The 18,320-nt window shown below is 41.7% G+C and overlaps 1 protein-coding gene and 2 long non-coding RNA genes across 8 annotated transcripts; 1 reads left to right on the top strand and 2 right to left on the bottom strand.

The window, feature by feature from the left end:
* LOC123504204 lies at positions 1–6,754 on the top strand. 6 transcript variants are annotated; one of them, XR_006674749.1, is made up of 5 exons: positions 4–62; positions 702–1,165; positions 2,369–2,475; positions 2,673–2,769; positions 6,489–6,754. XR_006674749.1 is itself a non-coding variant. In XM_045254557.1 (4 exons), the coding sequence occupies exons 2-4, from the start codon at positions 1,084–1,086 to the stop codon at positions 6,646–6,648; spliced, it is 339 nt and encodes a 112-aa protein (XP_045110492.1). In that variant the 5' UTR covers positions 14–62; positions 702–1,083; the 3' UTR covers positions 6,649–6,754. The 6 variants fall into 6 exon arrangements, 2 of the variants coding, with proteins under 2 accessions (XP_045110491.1, XP_045110492.1); XR_006674748.1 differs by having other exon boundaries at positions 1–1,165; XM_045254557.1 differs by lacking the exon at positions 2,369–2,475 and having other exon boundaries at positions 14–62.
* LOC123504205 lies at positions 2,541–7,985 on the bottom strand. Its single transcript, XR_006674752.1, has 2 exons — positions 7,091–7,985; positions 2,541–2,581 (listed from the first exon to the last, which is right to left on the bottom strand). It is a non-coding gene; the product is annotated as an uncharacterized LOC123504205 (long non-coding RNA).
* Positions 7,986–8,316: 331 nt separating this feature from the next.
* Positions 8,317–13,785, bottom strand: LOC123504217. The gene is made up of 5 exons (XR_006674756.1): positions 13,548–13,785; positions 11,616–11,812; positions 10,853–11,158; positions 9,133–9,430; positions 8,317–8,842 (listed from the first exon to the last, which is right to left on the bottom strand). It is a non-coding gene; the product is annotated as an uncharacterized LOC123504217 (long non-coding RNA).
* Between the last annotated feature and the right edge of the window lie 4,535 nt (positions 13,786–18,320).

Genomic DNA, 18,320 nt, shown 5'->3' with positions numbered 1-18,320 from the left:
GTGGTTGGGGCCCGGGGGCACTGGTGGGGCACACTGCCACGCCCACACTCCGACACTCTAGCGTAGGCTAAAGACGCTTTCCTGGGATAAGTGTACTAGTGCAGTGTTGTGAGAGTGTTGCAGTGTTGACACGACACCCGACACGCCGCGACAAACACGGAAATACTTGTTGAAAGCCAATCAAGTCGCATGCTACATGTTGCCCATGTTGCCTCGATGGAATCCCGCCTTCACATACTCCCTCCAACACCCACTAATAGAGGCTCGAGTCTCTCAATTAATCCATTGCAGAGAGAGAGAGAGAGAGAGAGAGAGAGAGAGAGAGAGAGAGCCTGATGGAAAAGCTTTGTCTGAACCTGTTTAACATGGAATTATTCAAGTGTTTTGCGTTTTCATTAGTGAAACTTACACCATTATGAACTTTTCCGTATGTATATATATATGTGTATGTTTGTACTCGTATGTATGATAGTGTCAGTGAATAGAATATACTCCCTGATAGTACTATTCATTATCACTGAATATCCTGAATTTTAGAAACGTATTCGGTGTACATATGGGTGTGTATAGTGTAGTATCAGTGTATAGTGTCAGTGTGATTACTGTAGTGTCAGTGTCATTGTCAGATAAAAGAACAGCTTGCAGACACTGCCGTAAGATCATTGAATGTAACCGATTTTCTTTCTTACACTGCTTTATAGATGTTGAAAAATAGTGTACAGGTGTGTGAAGGTGTGTATAAAGTGCGTGCAGATGTGTGAGTGTGCCAAAGTGGCAGGATAGGCCTACACTGCCAGGGAGGGGAGAAAAAACGAGAAGTTGAGACGTGGCACCTGTCTGGAAGGCGTTATGGCGCGCTCGCCGATCAGCTGATCGCTTGTTATTGCAGTGATGGCCCTTCCTGCCTCCCAACCTGCAACCTGCCTTAGTCTGTCTTAGGCCTTTCCCTAGCCTGGAGCACCTTGTAATCCTGCAGGTCAAGGTCAGGTCACAACTGCCAGGCCAAAAGGTGAAAAATGAAGCGGCTTACTAAGAAGACTGTTGAATGGTGTGCAGGCCACCAGCAAAAAAGGCGTCCAGGAAATGCAGGTTGTGGAAGCTCTGCAGGCTGACGCTTTCCAGATTGCCAAGATAACAGTCCTGCCTGCCCAGCATGCAAGTTTCAGTAAGATAGTCCAAGTAGTTACTGAGTTATGATGGTCTGGTAGTATGTTTGCCTCTATGCCTCCTGGTCTCACAAATCTGCTTATTCTGTCTTATTCTTTTCCATTTTCAGTGTTTATCCTCTTCTACCCCTTGTCACGCTTCCATGTTGCCTTCATAGATACTGTACCGTACATGTCTCTAACTCAACACCGCTAAATGTTTCACTGTATTTACTTATTTCTTGATTTTTATCATTATTTTTAGTTTAATTTAGTTAGATTATGTTACACAAATACAAGATGGTGCATGGTATGGTAATCTATGGTACACTTACATGATACTATCTTTTTTTATGTATTCATTTTTATCATTATTCATAGTTTGATAATAGTTAGGTAAGGGTAGGTTAGGTTAGGTCACACAAATACAGTATGGTATCGGTACACTTCAATAACACAATTCTCAGTATAAGGTACAGTGATATGGTACAGTGACAGTATGATTGATAAGAATTCTTGCATTTTTTTAAACATATGCACACTTTATGGTACATTATAGAGGTACACATTGATGCATAGTGCAGGGACTTATGATACACTTAGACAAGCTTCTCCTGCACCATTAATGCCAAATGGTAAAGTGTTATGGTGCCACACTAGTTAGGTAATTAGAAAATGAAATCTCTCGGAAACTTTATATTTGAAGGGAAAGTTTGGTTAGAATTACATTTTATGGTGTGGTACGAAGGTATATTGAGCCATGGTACTGTAGCTTATGGTGCAGTGAGGCAAGTCCTTCCTGCACCATATGCACTCAGTAATTAATTGTTATGGTGCGGCACTGGTGAGAAATAATGAAAAATGTGTAGATGTATGCCATATTTTTAATGAGAAAATAGTGAGCAACATGGAAATATTTGCACTCTTTTCATACTTTCTATACGTACATTTCTATTGGTTGGTGGGTGTAGGGTATGAGTATGGGTGTATTATCTATGTATGGGTGGCTAACTGGCCTAAGATAGAGAGAAATACAGACAAAAGTACCATAATTCTTATGTTGTCTTTAGTCTAATTTGGAATTGAGACAAACATTACAAATTTGTATTTTTTGTCATTAACTATATAATTCTATGGATTGGTGGATTTAGGGTAAGTGTATGAGTATATTATTGGTGTATGGGTGAAGTTTGGGTATACTAATACAGATTTATTTATTTCAGATTGTGTTAAGATATAGGGAAAGACCAATCAAAGAGGAGGAGGAGGAGGAAAAAGAGAAAGATAAAAAGAAGTGAAGAAAGAATGAATGAAGAGAAAAAAAGAAAAGGTAAAATAAGAATAGATATTGTTATTTTATAAGGTTAAATCTCTCTCTCTCTCTCTCTCTCTCTCTCTCTCTCTCTCTCTCTCTCTCTCTCTCTCTCTCTCTCTCTCTCCCCCTCCTATTACTATTGCCATTCTTACTGTAGTATTACTGTTATTATTATTACTATCTCAGTGTGACGTGTGTGACCTTTTCCGCAGAACTTTCTGGAACAGCGACCTCACTTGAGGCACACTGTGACCCGAGAGACGACGGCCCAACAACACTGAGGTCAAACAGGCTCTCTTCCTTATGCAGGTCAGTGGTGTGGTGCGATTGGGTTTGGTAATTTAGTTTAGGTGGGGTGGGGTTCGATTAGGTTTTAAGGGCATTTTAAGAGTTTGGCATGTATTGAGGACATTTTAAGATAGTTTGGCAATTTTTGAGCCCATTTTAAGACAGTTAGATATGTTTTGAAGGCATTTTAAGAGTTTTGCATATTTTGAGGGCATTTCATGAGTTTGGCATGTTTTAATGTCATAGTAATGCAGTTTGGTATATTTTGAGGGCATATTAAGATAATTTGTCATGTTTTAAGACAGTGCCATGTTTTGAGAGCATTTTAAGACAATTTAACATGTTTTGAGGGCATTTTTAAGGCAGTTTGGCATGTTTTGAGGGCATTTTAAGACAGTTTGACATGTTATGAGGGCATTTTAATGTAGTTTGCCATGTTTTGAGAGTATTTTGAGGCAGTTTGGCATGTTTTGAGAGCATATTAAGACAGGGGGTGCCACAAAATGCCTGACTTCTGATCTTTCTAAGATTTGTGATTAGGGCACAGAAAACTTACTGGTGTTCAATGCCTCAAAAACTATATTCCTCCATATATCAACTCAACATAAGCTTCTACACAACTGTCCCCCTCTTCTTCAGTGGCGCTCAACTGTCTCCCCTCTCCTACACTGAATATCCTCGGTCTGTCCTTTACTCATAATCTGAACTGGAAACTTCACATCTCATCTCTTGCTCTGAGGCATCTCCGCCACTTTTTCTTGCCCCTACAACTGCTAACTTTGTACAAGGGCCTTATCTGTCCATGTTTGGAGTACTCTTTGCATGTTTGGGCAGGGTGTTTGAGTCACACAGTTCTATTAGATGGGTGGAATCAAAAGCTTTTCGTCTCATCAACTCCCCTTCTCTGACTAACTTTTCAGCCTCTTTCTCACCGCCGAAGTGTTGCATCTCTTTCTATCTTTTATCACTAATTTCATGCTAAATGCTGTACTGATCTTACTAACTGCATGCCTCCCCTACTTCTGTGGCCTCACAGCACAAGGCTTGCTTTTTCTTCTCATCCCTATTCTGTCCAACTCTCTAATACAAGAGTTAGCTAACCACTATTCTCAATCTCTGGTAAACTCTGCCTGCTTCTGTATTTCCATCTTCCTACGACTTGACTTTTTTTAAGAGAGAGGTTTCAACATTTCTCCCTGTCTTTTGGCTAATCCTTTACTAATATTTTAGGGAACTTGCACATTAAAATGGCCTTTTTTTATGTTTTGTTGCATAAAGAAAAAAATGCTTCCATTTTTTATAAATTTATAGCTTTTCATCACCATTCTTATTTTCCTATTCATTCACTCATAATTTTCACCCACTCATCCCAATCATTTCATTTTAATTTTTTTCGTCATTTCCCCATTCCTCCATTCATCACCATCACCTTTCATTCATTCACCACCATTGTTTATTCACCATTATCTCAACATTTTACATTCACTTTGTAATTTCCAGCTACAAGCATAGCACTGTCACCACCATCTCCATCACCATCACTACTACCATCACCATCACTGCTGCCATCATCACCATTACCAACACCATGATCACCATCACCAGCACTACCATCACCACCACCATTACCACTACTATCATCACTATCACCACTACCATCACCACCACCATCACCACCACCATCACCACTATCATCACCATCACCACTATCATCACCATCACCACTACCATCACCATCATCACCATCTCCACCATCACTATCACCATCATCACCACTACAATCACCACCACCACCACCACCAATATTGACAGGACATCAGGATTCATAGGAGGGTGCAGAAGAGTGTCTGTTCATTTGTGCAGCATTACAGCATTACAACATTACAGCATTACAAACCCTTGCTAATGTCAATAAAATGGTCTAATGGTAGTACACAAAACTCAAGGTAAAAATGTGTCCCAGTAGTGAAGGGATTAATTTCATCATAATCAACAATTACTCTTAAGTTTGCTTTTAGTAATTAACCCAAACCTAATCAAACTATTTTGCTGCACACATACACACACACACACACAGATACTGTCCATATGAAAGAGATTAATGTAACCAAGCTTGAAATAAAAGAGTTGATGACATAATTAGATAAGGAAAAGGCAATGGGACCAGATGAAGTTCAGGCAGAATATTAAAAGAATGTAGAGAAGAACTAGCAAGTCCTATATACAACATCATAAAATGCTCAATAGAAAATGGAACAGTACCAATAGAATGGAAAAGAGCTGAGGTGGTTCCCATATATATGAGTGGAAGGAAGGAAGAACCTTTGAATTACAGACCGGTATCACTAACTAGTGTAATATGCAAGTTGTGTGAAAGAGTAATAAAGAAACAATGGATTGAGTTTCTTGAAGACAACAAATTATTATCAAATAGCCAATTTGATTTTAGGAAAGGTCAGTCGTGTGTAACAAATTTATTGAGTTTCTACTCTAGAATAGTTGATAAAGTACGAGAGAGAGGGATGGAATGACTATTTATTTAGATTTAAAAACGGCGTTTGATAAAGTGCCACATGAAGGATTACTATGGAAGTTAGAGAAGGTTGGCTTAAAAGGAAGCACACGGAGATGGATGGAAGATTACTTGAGGGGGAGAGAAATAAGGACGGTAGTTAAAGATATCAAGTCCAAGTGGAGAGCAGTAGACAACGGAGTGCCACAGGGGTCAGTATTGGCGCCAATACTTTTTCTCATATATATAAACGACATGCCAGAGGGAGTGAACAGCTACATAAATCTGTTTGTGGATGATGCAAAACTGTGCAGAGTCATAAAACAAAAAGAGGATTGTGAAATACTGCAGGAAGACTTAAACAAGATCTGGAAATGGAGTAAAAAATGGGAGATGGAATTCAATGTGGACAAAACTCATGTCATGGAAATGGGAAAAGGTGAAAGATGACCAGTGGGAATCTATAAGATGGGAGATAGAGTAGAACTAGAAAAAGTAATAAGGGAAAAGAACTTGGGAGTGACAATGGAAGAAATTGGAGAGACTACAAAAAATGGCTACAAGAATAGTTCCAGAATTTAAAGGGATGACATGTGAGGAGAGACTAAAAGCCATGTATCTACCAACCCTGGAACAGAGAAGAGAGAGAGGGGATCTGATACAAGTTTATAAATTGATTAACAGAAGGGATCAAGTGGATAATGAGAAACTAATCCTGAGAGAAGAATATGACATTAGAAGCACAAGATCGGATAGTAAGAAACTGAGGAAGGGAAGATGTCTGAGAGATGTTAAAGAATATAGTTTCCCGCAAAGATGTGTTGAGACTTGGAACAGTTTGAGTGAGGAAGTGGTGTCAGCAACGGGTGTGCATAGTTTTAAAGAGAAATTGGATAAGTGTAGATATGGAGACGGGGCCACACGAGCATAAAGCCCAGGCCCTGTAAAACTACAACTAGGTAAATACACACACACACACACACACACACACACACACACACACACACACACACACACACACACACACACACACACACACACACACACACACACACACACACACCATCTTAATGTCCTTTGATTAGTGTTGTTGTAAGTAGTGTGGTGTGATGTTCCTCTGAGTGTATGATTGGGTGGGTGGGTGGGTGGCTGGCCAACCCTCATTTGTAAATATACTGTACATCATAGTAAAGGTGACTCAGTGTAAACAGTGCACCTCTCATTACAGGAAAGTCGAGTCAAGAGTCCCTGAATGCTGCGAAGGAAACACACTGCTGCAGGGAACACTGCACCCACCACCAAGCCAAGCCAAACCACAACACAAACCTTCAACAACATCTGGAGCTATCAACAACACACAAAGTACAAGACAACACCTGCAGCAATGAAGAACATTTAGGTTAGGTTAGAACGCCTGAGGGTTAGAACACCTGGAGTGATGAAGAACAGGTTAGGTAAGGCAGTTTGGCATGTTTTTTTTTTAGGGCATTTTTAGACAGTTTGGCATGTTCTTGAGGGCATTTTAAGACAGTTTGGGATATTCTTTAGGGCATTTTAAGACAGTTTAGTGAAAGGTATGAATGATTGAGAGTACTGGTTAACTCTTGTGTTAGAGAGTTGGACAGAATAGGGATGAGAGGAAGAAGAAAGCCTTGTGCAGCGAGGTTGCAGGAAGAGGGGAGGCATGCAGTTAGCAAGATCAGGTGTCTGTCTGTCTGTCTGTCTGTGTGTGTGTGTGTGTGCGTGCGTGTTTAAAATGTATTCTTTCCATGTATATTATTACTTAACTTGAAAATTGATGTTTTTGCAAAGTTGAAAATTGTTGTAGACTTCTCTCTCTCTCTCTCTCTCTCTCTCTCTCTCTCTCTCTCTCTCTCTCTCTCTCTCTCTCTCTCTCTAACACAGTTGGTCTGTAAGATCGTGTCACTTCAAAATCAAATATTTGTATCTTTGTTAACTTGAAAAATTGTTTTATGTTTTTGCAAAGTTGAAAATTGTTGTAGACTTCACTGTGAAAAGTTTGCTCACTGTTTTTATATATGAAAGGTTTGCTCACTGTTTTATATATTAAGTTGAAAATTCTTGTAGACTTTTCAATATAAACAAATTTGCCAAGTATAAAGTTGAAAATTTGCATAAAAAATTTTGCTCATTGTACTTATACTAAGGTGAAAAATTTGTGACTTTTTGCTCATTGTTCTTATACTAAGGAAAAATTTGTGAATTTGACTTTTTTTCAGGAAAAATTTGTGAATTTGACTTTATTTCAAAAATTTGTGAATGACTTTTTTCATTGTTTTATAGAGTTGAAAATATTTGTAGATTTTTCCAGGCAATGTAATAATAATGTAAAAGAATTGTTGAATAAAAAGTTTAGGGAGACTCTTTCATTTAATTTTAGCTCCAATATGCATCTGCCTTGTCTCCGGAGACTCTTTTGAGTATTTTCGACTTAGTACAGTTTTTAGGGCCGGGTTTGGCCAGTTTTTGCAATTTTTAGGGGTTGGGGCCAGGTTTTTTGGAATTTCGGCCAGTTTAAGGGTTTTTTTTTTTAACATTTTTTGCAGTTTTTTGGCCAGTACTACAACATTTTGGGCTACTTAATTTTTTTTTACCAAGCTTGCTTATATTATTGTTTTTCCACATTTTTTTCAATTTCATTATTTATTTAAGCTGCTTCAATATCATTTCCTATAAAGTCTTGTCATTCATCCTGTTTGCCATTGTTAATTTTCTATCCCAGAGTGTATTGCTTGTGATAGAATAAAACACCTTGAATTACTTTTTTCTTTCTAATGTAGTTTGTTTAGGAACGTCAGGCTAATTCAGGCAACATTGGTGTGTCAGTGACAAGCCAGGTAGAGGTGACTACTCGTTCATAAAAGCCAAATATTCCCAGGAACGGAAATTTACTAATACTCCCAGGAATGGAAATTTACCAATACTCCCAGGAATGGAAATTTACCAATACTCCCAGGAATGGAAATTTACCAATACTCCCAGGAATGGAAATTTACCAATACTCCCAGGAATGGAAATTTACCGAAACAATCAAGATTTCTTTCACAATTTATTATTCAATAGTGACAACAGCTCTTAGTACAGTGAAAACACAATGAGGCAGTGAAGACACCACAGCTGTCCAAGTACATACACCACCACACTGAGGAAGACTCCCATGCCAACCCACAACTATTCCCTCCACGGACACGACCACCACCACCAGAGTACCAGTAGCAGTAGGTGATGACCGCGCAGGGTCAAGGTGCCATGCAGAATCTTTCTTGCTGCTGCTGCTGCTGCTGCGGCGGCGGCGGCGGGGGGTGGTAGTAGCAGGTGTTTGCTGGGCCGCTGCGAGGCGGAATCCCTTAATGGCAGGAGTGGCGACGGCGGCATGCGTTAGCGGGACGGAAATGAAGGCCCCAAGCGAGGCAGCCTCTCCCCCCGAGTGGCAGTAGCGGCGGCGGTGTTGGTTGGGTGATGGAGGGAGGGTTAGTGAAGGCGCCGTGCAAAGCAAAGTGTCCCTCCCTGATGATGCAGGAGGCACGGGATCGCTGCAATCAGACCTTTGGATCGCAACTCCTGTAATGGACAAACTAATTAACCGATTATCTCCACATGCACCACGCCACACTGTCCTTACACTACACTTCCATTATATCAATCAGCCCCTCTCCCTCCTCCCTCGCTCCCTCATTCTTCTCTCAGCGTCTCCCGTGTTACGTAGCATCAAACCCTTTCCTGTCATAACCTTCCATCCCTTCATTTGCACATCTCAAGCCAGTCTCGGTACGCCACACCACGTCACACTCCCTCTAACTTTCCCACACCCGATCCTCTCACATCCACACAACCAATCTTGCCACACTCACCCATCTGGTTAGTTTAATCTTCCGTGTCTGCCGTCATCTGCGTTTTCCCGTCGCCAGGCCGCCTCCACACCACCTGCCTCGCTATCACCCACCTAGCCATCATCTGAGCGGCGGCGTTAGAGTTTACTGTGTGTGTGGGCGCGATGCAAAACAGTGCCTTTCCCAATCTTGAGGCGGTGGCGAAGCAAAGGTGTTGGTAGTGAACGTTGTCAGTGAAGGCGTAGTGCAAGATAAAGTTTCCTTGATGGTAGAGGAGGCTCACTATCGCTGTGGAGTCAGGCCTTTGGATCGTCAACTCCTGTAATGGACAAAAAACATACATGAACAGCAGTATCTTTGTTCACTAATCACATCGTCTTAAAACTCCTTCACTGCCTCAATTAGCCTGGACAAAAAACATACATGAACAGCAGTATCTTTGTTCACTAATCACATCGTCTTAAACTCCTTCACTGCCTCAATTAGCCTTTCACTCGTCTACACAGTCTTGCCACCAAGACCACCCATTTCCTTCACGTCTTGACTAATACATAATTGTGCCCTAACTCGCTCACAAACACTCGCCCCACACCATCTCTTCTGTTTCTCCATATTATCGCATTGCATTCAGTTCCCACTGCCTCTTATGCTACGATCCATTCACGTTCACTTTTGATTCCTCCTAGCCATTCTCATCCCCCACACAACTTAAACCACTCCCTCCTTCTCTCGAGAACCTTTCCCTCCATTTACTTGAACTTATTCCACATATCCATCATTATCGTCCTTTTCATGCCACTTTCCTATCCACAACATACTCGCAGTCGCTGTCATGAACAGCGGAGCTGTTTACAACAGTGATACGTCTTGATTAAAAGTCGTCCGTTCACTTAACTACCACTTAAGATCGAATTTGCTTCATTACTTCGCATTCTACTCTAATAATGAATCCTCAGTGGTTTACCTCACCCTCGTTATACTAACTTCATCACGAGTCCAGTCCTTTCACTCACCACAACTACTTTCATGGTTATATCCCCAAACTTAACGTTATACTACCACATCTCTTGTAATGCACATAACTTGAAGCAGCATCGTTACGATAAAGAAACCTTGTCTACTTTTTGCCGATTAGACCTATAACGAGGGAACCACGATGACAATATTGAAACGGATTAGCATCAATACAACTTAAGGAGTTCTACAGTAAAGCGACTCTTATTTAATCCCTTCCGTACTAAGACGCGTCTGCTAGTATTTGGCGATTTTATACAACTAAAGAAATTTATTAAATTAAAATAGTGATGACCACGCCATTAATTTTGTGGCCATTGATCTTGCGACATCCATACACCACTTAACAATATTTAATCAAACATTTCTCGTAAAAATGTGTCCCAGTATTGGAGGTTAAGCATAATTCCTTCCTACACACCTTTAATGACCACAAAAACACTACTTGCTCCACACATTACGCAAGTCTATTCTAACCCACGTTACTACCTACACTAGTGAATGAACGACCATCTGCTCCCTATTGACTATTAGAGCAAGTAAACACTCATAGCGTTGGTTCCTGATATACATCCTACACACCCTACAGTTAACCTTCCAATAGACATACTACACAACCAGTCTTCCTTTATCAGTCAACAATCCTAACAACCCTCAATTTATTGATCAACTTCCCGAAACCTGTGCCACCACAGTAGTGCGTCAACGCGCACATAACACCACCAACCTCTCCGATGTGCTCCTGTGCCGTGCCGTGCCGTGCCGTGCCGTGGTCCGCTGGCCTCCACACAGCAGCAGCACGTCACTCCACGCCACGAAAAACCTCTCACGTAGGTCAACCTCCCCGCTGCTGTTCTGAACGACGTCACACCCGACGACAAGGCACAGATAGACACCCGGACGCATAATCCAGGGGTCGATGGTGACTGGAGGGAAGGTGGAGCAGGCGTGGTGTCTAGAGTAGTAACTGTTTAGCTAGTGTTCTGAACTCCTGACCTTGCCTCGGTTCTCGCCTCTCATCCCCCCCTCCAACCTGCCAATAAGGAAAGAGCAATTTCAGGGCAAACGAGCATAAGAAACTGGTGGTTTAACGCTACTACAACTACTGCCTACATAATTAATCTCATACTTTACTTGTTTTTTTTTTATAAATAGGTGGGAAATTTATAGAAAAAGTTCTTAGCTAATGTTTATCAATATAACATGACGTATTCACACACACACACACACACACACACACACACACACACACACACACACACACACACACACACACATAATGTAACTCAGACTGTGGCTATCAACCTTGTGACCTCTATACGGCCTTCATAATGTCAATGAAGTGGCCTAACCGTGCACAAATCTCAAGGTCAAAATGTGTCACAGTAGTGAAGGTGTTAATTAAGAGAGGTAGCTTGATCGCTCCCAGCTCCTGCCAAACTGCCACGGGTCTGACTGGCTAACTATTGCATTGTATTTAAGGTACTCACCAATATTAACCAGATCAATGTGAGAGATGTGAAGTGAGGCGTTGTGAGTGTTCCCTGTATGAGCTGTTTACTTGGTGAAGGGTTGGCCGTCTGTGAAAAGATGATGAGGACAAGCGTGGCAGGCCGGTGTCATCAGCGTAGGAGTGGACAGCTCATGATGACGATGATGGTCAAACATAAAAGCCAGTGCATGAAATCTGTGTGATTTTTCAATAAAAAAAAATAATATACATAAAAAAAGGCACAGGCGCCACACACACACACACACACACACACACACACACACAAGCCTATCCGAAGATCGGAAATAATGAGCTCTGAGCTCGTTCCGTAGGGTAACGTCTGGCTGTCTCGTCAGAGACTGCAGCAGATCAAACAGTGAAACACACACACACACAGTGATAACTACGTAGCTTGTTCCAGGCTGTGTTAGAAAGGAGGAGGAGAAGGAGAACAAGGAGGAGGAGGAGGAGGAGGAGGAGTACTACTACTACTACTACTACTACTACTACTAGTAGTAGTAGTAATAGTACTGCTACTACTATTACTACTACTACTACTACTACTGCTATTACTACTATTGCTGCTGCTACTACTACTGCTACTACTATTTCTACTATTCTAACTATCTACCGCTAATTTCTCTCTCTAATTATTTAAGCACTATTTCTATTATTTCTATGACTATTTCCATCTACAAAAACTATACTCCCACACCCACACTCAAAGGTTCACATTAATGTTGCCTACAATAAGCAAGGTTGCCCAATGTAATTCACATCTATATATATATATATATATATATATATATATATATATATATATATATATATATATATATATATATATATATATATATATATTGTGAATCACATTAAATATTTGTCACTATTTTCATCTTAATGTTCTCCAGCTTACGTACTGTGAATTAGCCCCACCCACACACAAACCTACCGACTCAATGATCACTTCCAAATTATCGCTCGTGCTTACAAAATACCAAAGCCATTGTTCAGTTTACCGTCCATATCAATTTGGAACACTCTCCCGAACCTGTTATATTGGTCAAGACTGTGAAATTATTGAACCTAGCTTTGCCACATCACCTTGGATACTGCCACCATGCAACACCTCAAAGTACCAACAAACACACCCGACACACACACAAACAACTTAAATCACTCAAAACACCCTGCAAAACCTCAAAATATAAAAAGCTCACCCGAAACACACTACAGACACCCAAGTTACCAATATCATCCACACACACACAAAGACACACATTCTCATGACCCGTGCTCCACACAAAAACTGCTTAAAGCAATCAATATTATCCAAAAATACATTAAAATCACCATAAAACACCTCAAAGTGACACCATACACACACATACACCACTATAGGCACCCAATTTATACTGAAATCATCCCCACACACATCCAGGAGACCCCTAATACACACCAAAGCCACTTAAAACACTCAAATCTAACCCAAAACACACTTAAAACACCATACAACCCCTCAAAAAGCTCACAAAACACTCAAAACATGGAAATACTACACAAAAAATTATCTCACTTCATGCACTCAATGTAGGTAAAATATACCTAAAACATCTGAAATACATTGAAAACTCAAGAAACACACCCAAAACGTACTTACAACACCCAAAATGACCTGCAACACTACTGAACACACTTAAAATAGCCAATATATATCCCAAAACCAACAAAATGCATTATAAAGGACGTTAGGATTACAAGGGACACTTATCTAAATATTACACCTTGAATCCTTCTCCTATTTCGTTACGGGTTACGATAAGTGAGAAAAGCAAATATTAGCGGATTCTTGCTCTTTTAATATTTGCATACTGTTTTCATTCTCATATGTAAAGGAAACCTAAAAATAAGTGAATGACCTTATAAATACCTTTAATAGATGAAGATGAGGCAGTGTGGAAGGTTATGGGGAAAGCATGCACTGCTGTCTTGCCGCTCGGTGCTTGGTGCTTGATGCTTGGCGCTGCTTGAAAACTGTTGGTAATATAGTAATATTCACTTCTTTTTATTTCACTTGTGTAATTCACTGTTTGATCTGCTGCAGTCTCTGACGAGACAGCCAGACGTTACCCTACGGAGCGAGCTTAGAGCTCATTATTTCCGATCTTCGGATAGGCCTGAGACCAGGCACACACCACACACCGGGACAAGGTCACAACTCCTCGATTTACATCCCGTACCTACTCACTGCTAGGTGAACAGGGGCTACACGTGAAAGGAGACACACCCAAATATCTCCACCCGGCCGGGGAATCGAACTCCGGTCCTCTGGCTTGTGAAGCCAGCGCTCTAACCACTGAGCTACCGGGTGTGTGTGTGTGTGTGTGAATGAATAATGTGTCGGCACCACACGACGGATCGGTGGCCGGGACGGGTGGCGGTCTGGCGGACTAGCGTCTGGCGGTGCACACCAGTAACACTGCAGTTGGCCGGCATTTTACCATTGCATTTCTACTACTACTACTACTATTACTACTACTTCTATTACTACTATTGCTGCTGCTGCTGCTGCTGCTGCTGCTGCTGCTGCTGCTGCTACTGCTACTGTCCCGGTGTGTGGTGTGTGCCTGGTCTCAGGCCTATCCGAAGATCGGAAATAATGAGCTCTGAGCTCGCTCCGTAGGGTAACGTCTGGCTGTCTCGTCAGAGACTGCAGCAGATCAAACAGTGAAAACACACACATACACACACACACACACGCACACACAGTCTGAGTCCTATCCGAAGATCTGTCTATGTGCTCTGAGCTTGTTCCGTAATGGGGAAGGCTGGCTGGGTGACTACCGGGCGACCATAGTGAATCACACGCACGCACACACACACACACACACACACACACGCTAAGTACCATGAAAGAAAAGGACACACACACACAAACACAGCCACCTCCCCCTCCAACACCCTCCAGCTGGGAGCTGGGTGTCAGTGGTTCCAGCTGGTAGGCTCCCCCATAACGAAAGATAAAGGCAACACACACACACACACACACACACACACACACACACACACACACACAGTCTGAGTCCTATCCGAAGATCTGTTTATGTGCTCTGAGCTTGTTCCGTAATGGGGAAGGCTGACTGGGTAACTACCGGGCGACCATAGTGAATCACACACACACACACACACACACACACACACACACAGCCACCTTCCCCTCCAACACCCTCCAGCTGGGAGCTGGGTGTCAGTGGTTCCAGCTGGTGGGCTCCCCCATAACGAAAGATAAGGCAACACACACACACACACACACACACACACACACAGTCTCAGTCCTATCCGAAGATCGCTCTATGAGCTCTGAGCTTGCTCCGTAATGGGAAGGCTGGCTGGGTGACTACCACGACCATAGTGAATTACACACACACACACACACTAAGTACCATGAAAGAAAATGACACACACACACACACACACACACACACACACACACACACACACACACACCACACACCACCCACCACACCCACCCCACATCCTCGGGCCTGGAGCCAGGTATCGGCCTGGGTCCAGCCGGGGGTGGGGGGTCGGCCCTCCCTTGATGACGTCACATATATTCGTTACGCAAATCATTTTGAAAATGAGGATTCCCAAAAAGCCAGCTGGACACGAATGTTATAAAAATTCTGACTCGTTATCAATCGAAACTAACTTCTAAAATACAAAAGCATTGCCGAGAAAAGGAATAATAAAAATAGCTCAAAAATATACTAAATAAAGTATTAGAGCTTCGACTTGCTTAAACACAATTTCAAAGCCCACCAATTTCATTCAATTGAATCGATAACGTTTTTCAAAAATTATGACTATCATTTCGATATATCAAAACCTGGCAACTCGCCCTGTTAGAAAAAATAATATTTAAAAAATGACGTTGTTTACAATATTAACAGGACTACATATCATTCTTAAAGTCCACATCTTTAACTTCTCAGGAGCCTTGCACACTTTTCTCATGATAAACCATCTTTTGAAAACACAAACACTTCGCTACAACCTCAAATAATAAATCACAGATAGCTTAGGTAAAAATTTTTGCGTATTTTGGCCCTCCCATTCAAGTCATAAACACCCTCTACTTCACCGTACCTCACTCAACTCAAGCATGGAAGACACGTAAAACACTGCGAACTATCATTAGAAACCCTTAAAAGGCACTTGTGACTCGAAATAAATGAACTGAGACAAATATAAATAATAAAGGAAGTCGAGCATCTGGGACAGGCATTTTGGGCGGGAGCTGGTGATGACGTCACAGCCTGGGGCTCGTGACGTCATGGAAAGGCCCGCTTCTCGCTGAGCCTCCATAGCACACAAATCAGGTAATTGCGTATATATCTCAACAACTGACATGAAAGATTAGGCCTATGGGTCCACTTTGTGACCTGTCTGGCCTGTAATGAGTGAGAGATGAGGCAGATGATGGCTGAGGGAGAGGCGGCGGGTCTGGTGATCGGTTTGTTTATGTTTTCAAGATTTGAATTATTTGGTTTTTATAAGTATGTGCAGGTGTTAGTTCACTGATATGTTGTCCTGGAGGTTACCAACGTTAGGTTATGACATGGCACCACCGTGAAATGATGAGTTACACCAATATATTACTTACGTTAGCCAAAGACTGCTCGGCGGCGGCTGTCCGTGTCACTAGCAGGCACCCAAACTCCACTGTCCACTTTGTGTCCTCAACCATGTTTATTAAATAGTTAACCTCTGATTACTGAGAGGCTACACACACAATATTCTCTTCGCTACTATAGATATCACTATTATCAGTATCTTCATCTCCACCACTCACTGTCCCTCACGGCCAGCGCCTTGTCCTGCCAAGTACACGGACTGGTGGGCAAGTTCGGTACCAGTACCGGTAATACTGGTACCAGCCTTAACGGTACTGTACCGGTAAATAGCCGAAACGGTACTGAGCACGTATACAGCGTGGAGGTGGCTCAAGGTGAGCGGTGATGGGTAAGAGTGAGTCATTTTCACTCTCGGTACCGCTCCACATTGGTACCGACTGGCTGGCCTGGCCACGGCCTTCTCATACAGGCCTGATGGATGTGACGTCAGTGCGAGTAGGCCATCCGCGTCTACTGGGTGTGTTGGGAGTGTTTTGGAACCCCGCCATGGTCTTGTTTTAAGTGGTTTTGGTGCACTCACTAGGCCTTCTGCCATGCCTTACAGTTGTTGCGTTCCTTTATGTAAAGGGAATTACAAAAGTGGGCCAAAGGTGTGCTTATTTTCATTCCCAAAAGAAGAGAAGCTTGCGCGGGCTTGGCTTCATGCTATCAAGCAAGCAGACCCCACCCTAACCAAAAACACCAAGGTAAGTAAACTAAACCAATGTTTATTGTATACAACTAGTATAGTTTTATCCACATTATAATACAGGGTGTAACACGAGTTTCTGCGAATACTTCTAGAGGTGAAAGTACAAGTTTGTTTAGTCGTGGGGTGAAATTCAAGTGCATGTGGCGGGGTGACTGTTACACCGGCTGGGCCGGTCGGTGTTTTATGTTATAGAAACACTATATCAACTTACTCCACCTTACTGTAAGTGTGTGGCATTTTGTATATATTTTCTTCCTTTGGAAAATCACACAGCACAATCAAAATTTATTTACCGTCACCGTCTTAACGTGAAATTTCAAACAGCTAATTTTCTGCTAGATAGCCTCACTACCGCCTTCCTGCCAGGGGAGGTGGGTAGCCTTTTTATTTTATTTATCACTAATTACAGACATGTTAACTTTGTGTAATGTTTACCGGTAAATTCCTAATCTGTAATACCACTTGTCTGATTATGGGATACTGTAACACCCACAAATTTGCAGAAATGATTGAATAACCCACTACTTTTCACCATCGAACAATCTGCATAACTCGCTATCATTTCTACAAGTTTTGGGGTACAGCAATATTCTGCAATGAGACGAGTAGTATTGACTGAGAGGTAATTTACAGATAAATCTGACACCGTGTTAGAATGTCTGTAATTACTGACAAATAAAGTAATAGGCTATACGGGAACACCTTGCCTGCCTGAGGGAGGCTAGCAGCAGATCAGCTGTTCGGAATTTCACACCAAGATTGACAGTAAATAAATCTCGATGGTACTGCATGATTTTGACAGACAAAAAAATCTCTGTTGAAAGTACCACACACTTACAGTAAGGTGGACATGGTGTTTCTACGAAATAAAACAATCTCCCGTACCAGCCACACTTAAATTTCATCCCACGACTAAACAAAGCCTCAAAAGTCATATGAGTATAAAACATTTTTTACTTAGAATAACTTGTTCTTTCGCCTCCTAGAAGTATTCGCAGAAACTCGTGTTACACCCTGTATAATGATGTGATGATATCAGTTTTTTATATATTTAGTGTAGGTGAACATAAGGAACCTTGGCTACCTTAGGTTTGGTTAGGATAGGTAAGGGTAGGTTAGGTTAGGTTAGGTTAGGTAATGAAACAAATGTATTGATCAACATAAATGTTTTGCAATAAAGAACAGCTTTTATGCCAATTAATTGTTGGTAAGATAAACAGAGGAAGGTGGGCAATAACCTAACCCTAGCCTGCCCTAACCTATCTAAAGGGGTCTAAAGAGGGTGTTTTTAGCTTGCTGGTTTAAAGGGGTGTTT

The sequence above is a fragment of the Portunus trituberculatus genome, chromosome 15 (assembly GCF_017591435.1).
Source record: "Portunus trituberculatus isolate SZX2019 chromosome 15, ASM1759143v1, whole genome shotgun sequence".
Classification (NCBI taxonomy): domain Eukaryota; kingdom Metazoa; phylum Arthropoda; class Malacostraca; order Decapoda; family Portunidae; genus Portunus; species Portunus trituberculatus.
Note: the sequence above shows the minus strand (reverse complement) of the source record. Positions and strands in the feature narration are given on the sequence as shown.

Bases quoted from the DNA above. Each gene is read 5' to 3' on its own strand.
- LOC123504204 (XM_045254556.1), top strand. From the start codon at position 1,084: ATGCAGGTTGTGGAAGCTCTGCAGGCTGACGCTTTCCAGATTGCCAAG. The intron at 1,166-2,672 runs GTAAGATAGTCC...CCTTTTCCGCAG, and splicing joins TGCCCAGCATGCAAGTTTCA to AACTTTCTGGAACAGCGACC. The intron at 2,770-6,488 runs GTCAGTGGTGTG...CTCTCATTACAG, and splicing joins AGGCTCTCTTCCTTATGCAG to GAAAGTCGAGTCAAGAGTCC.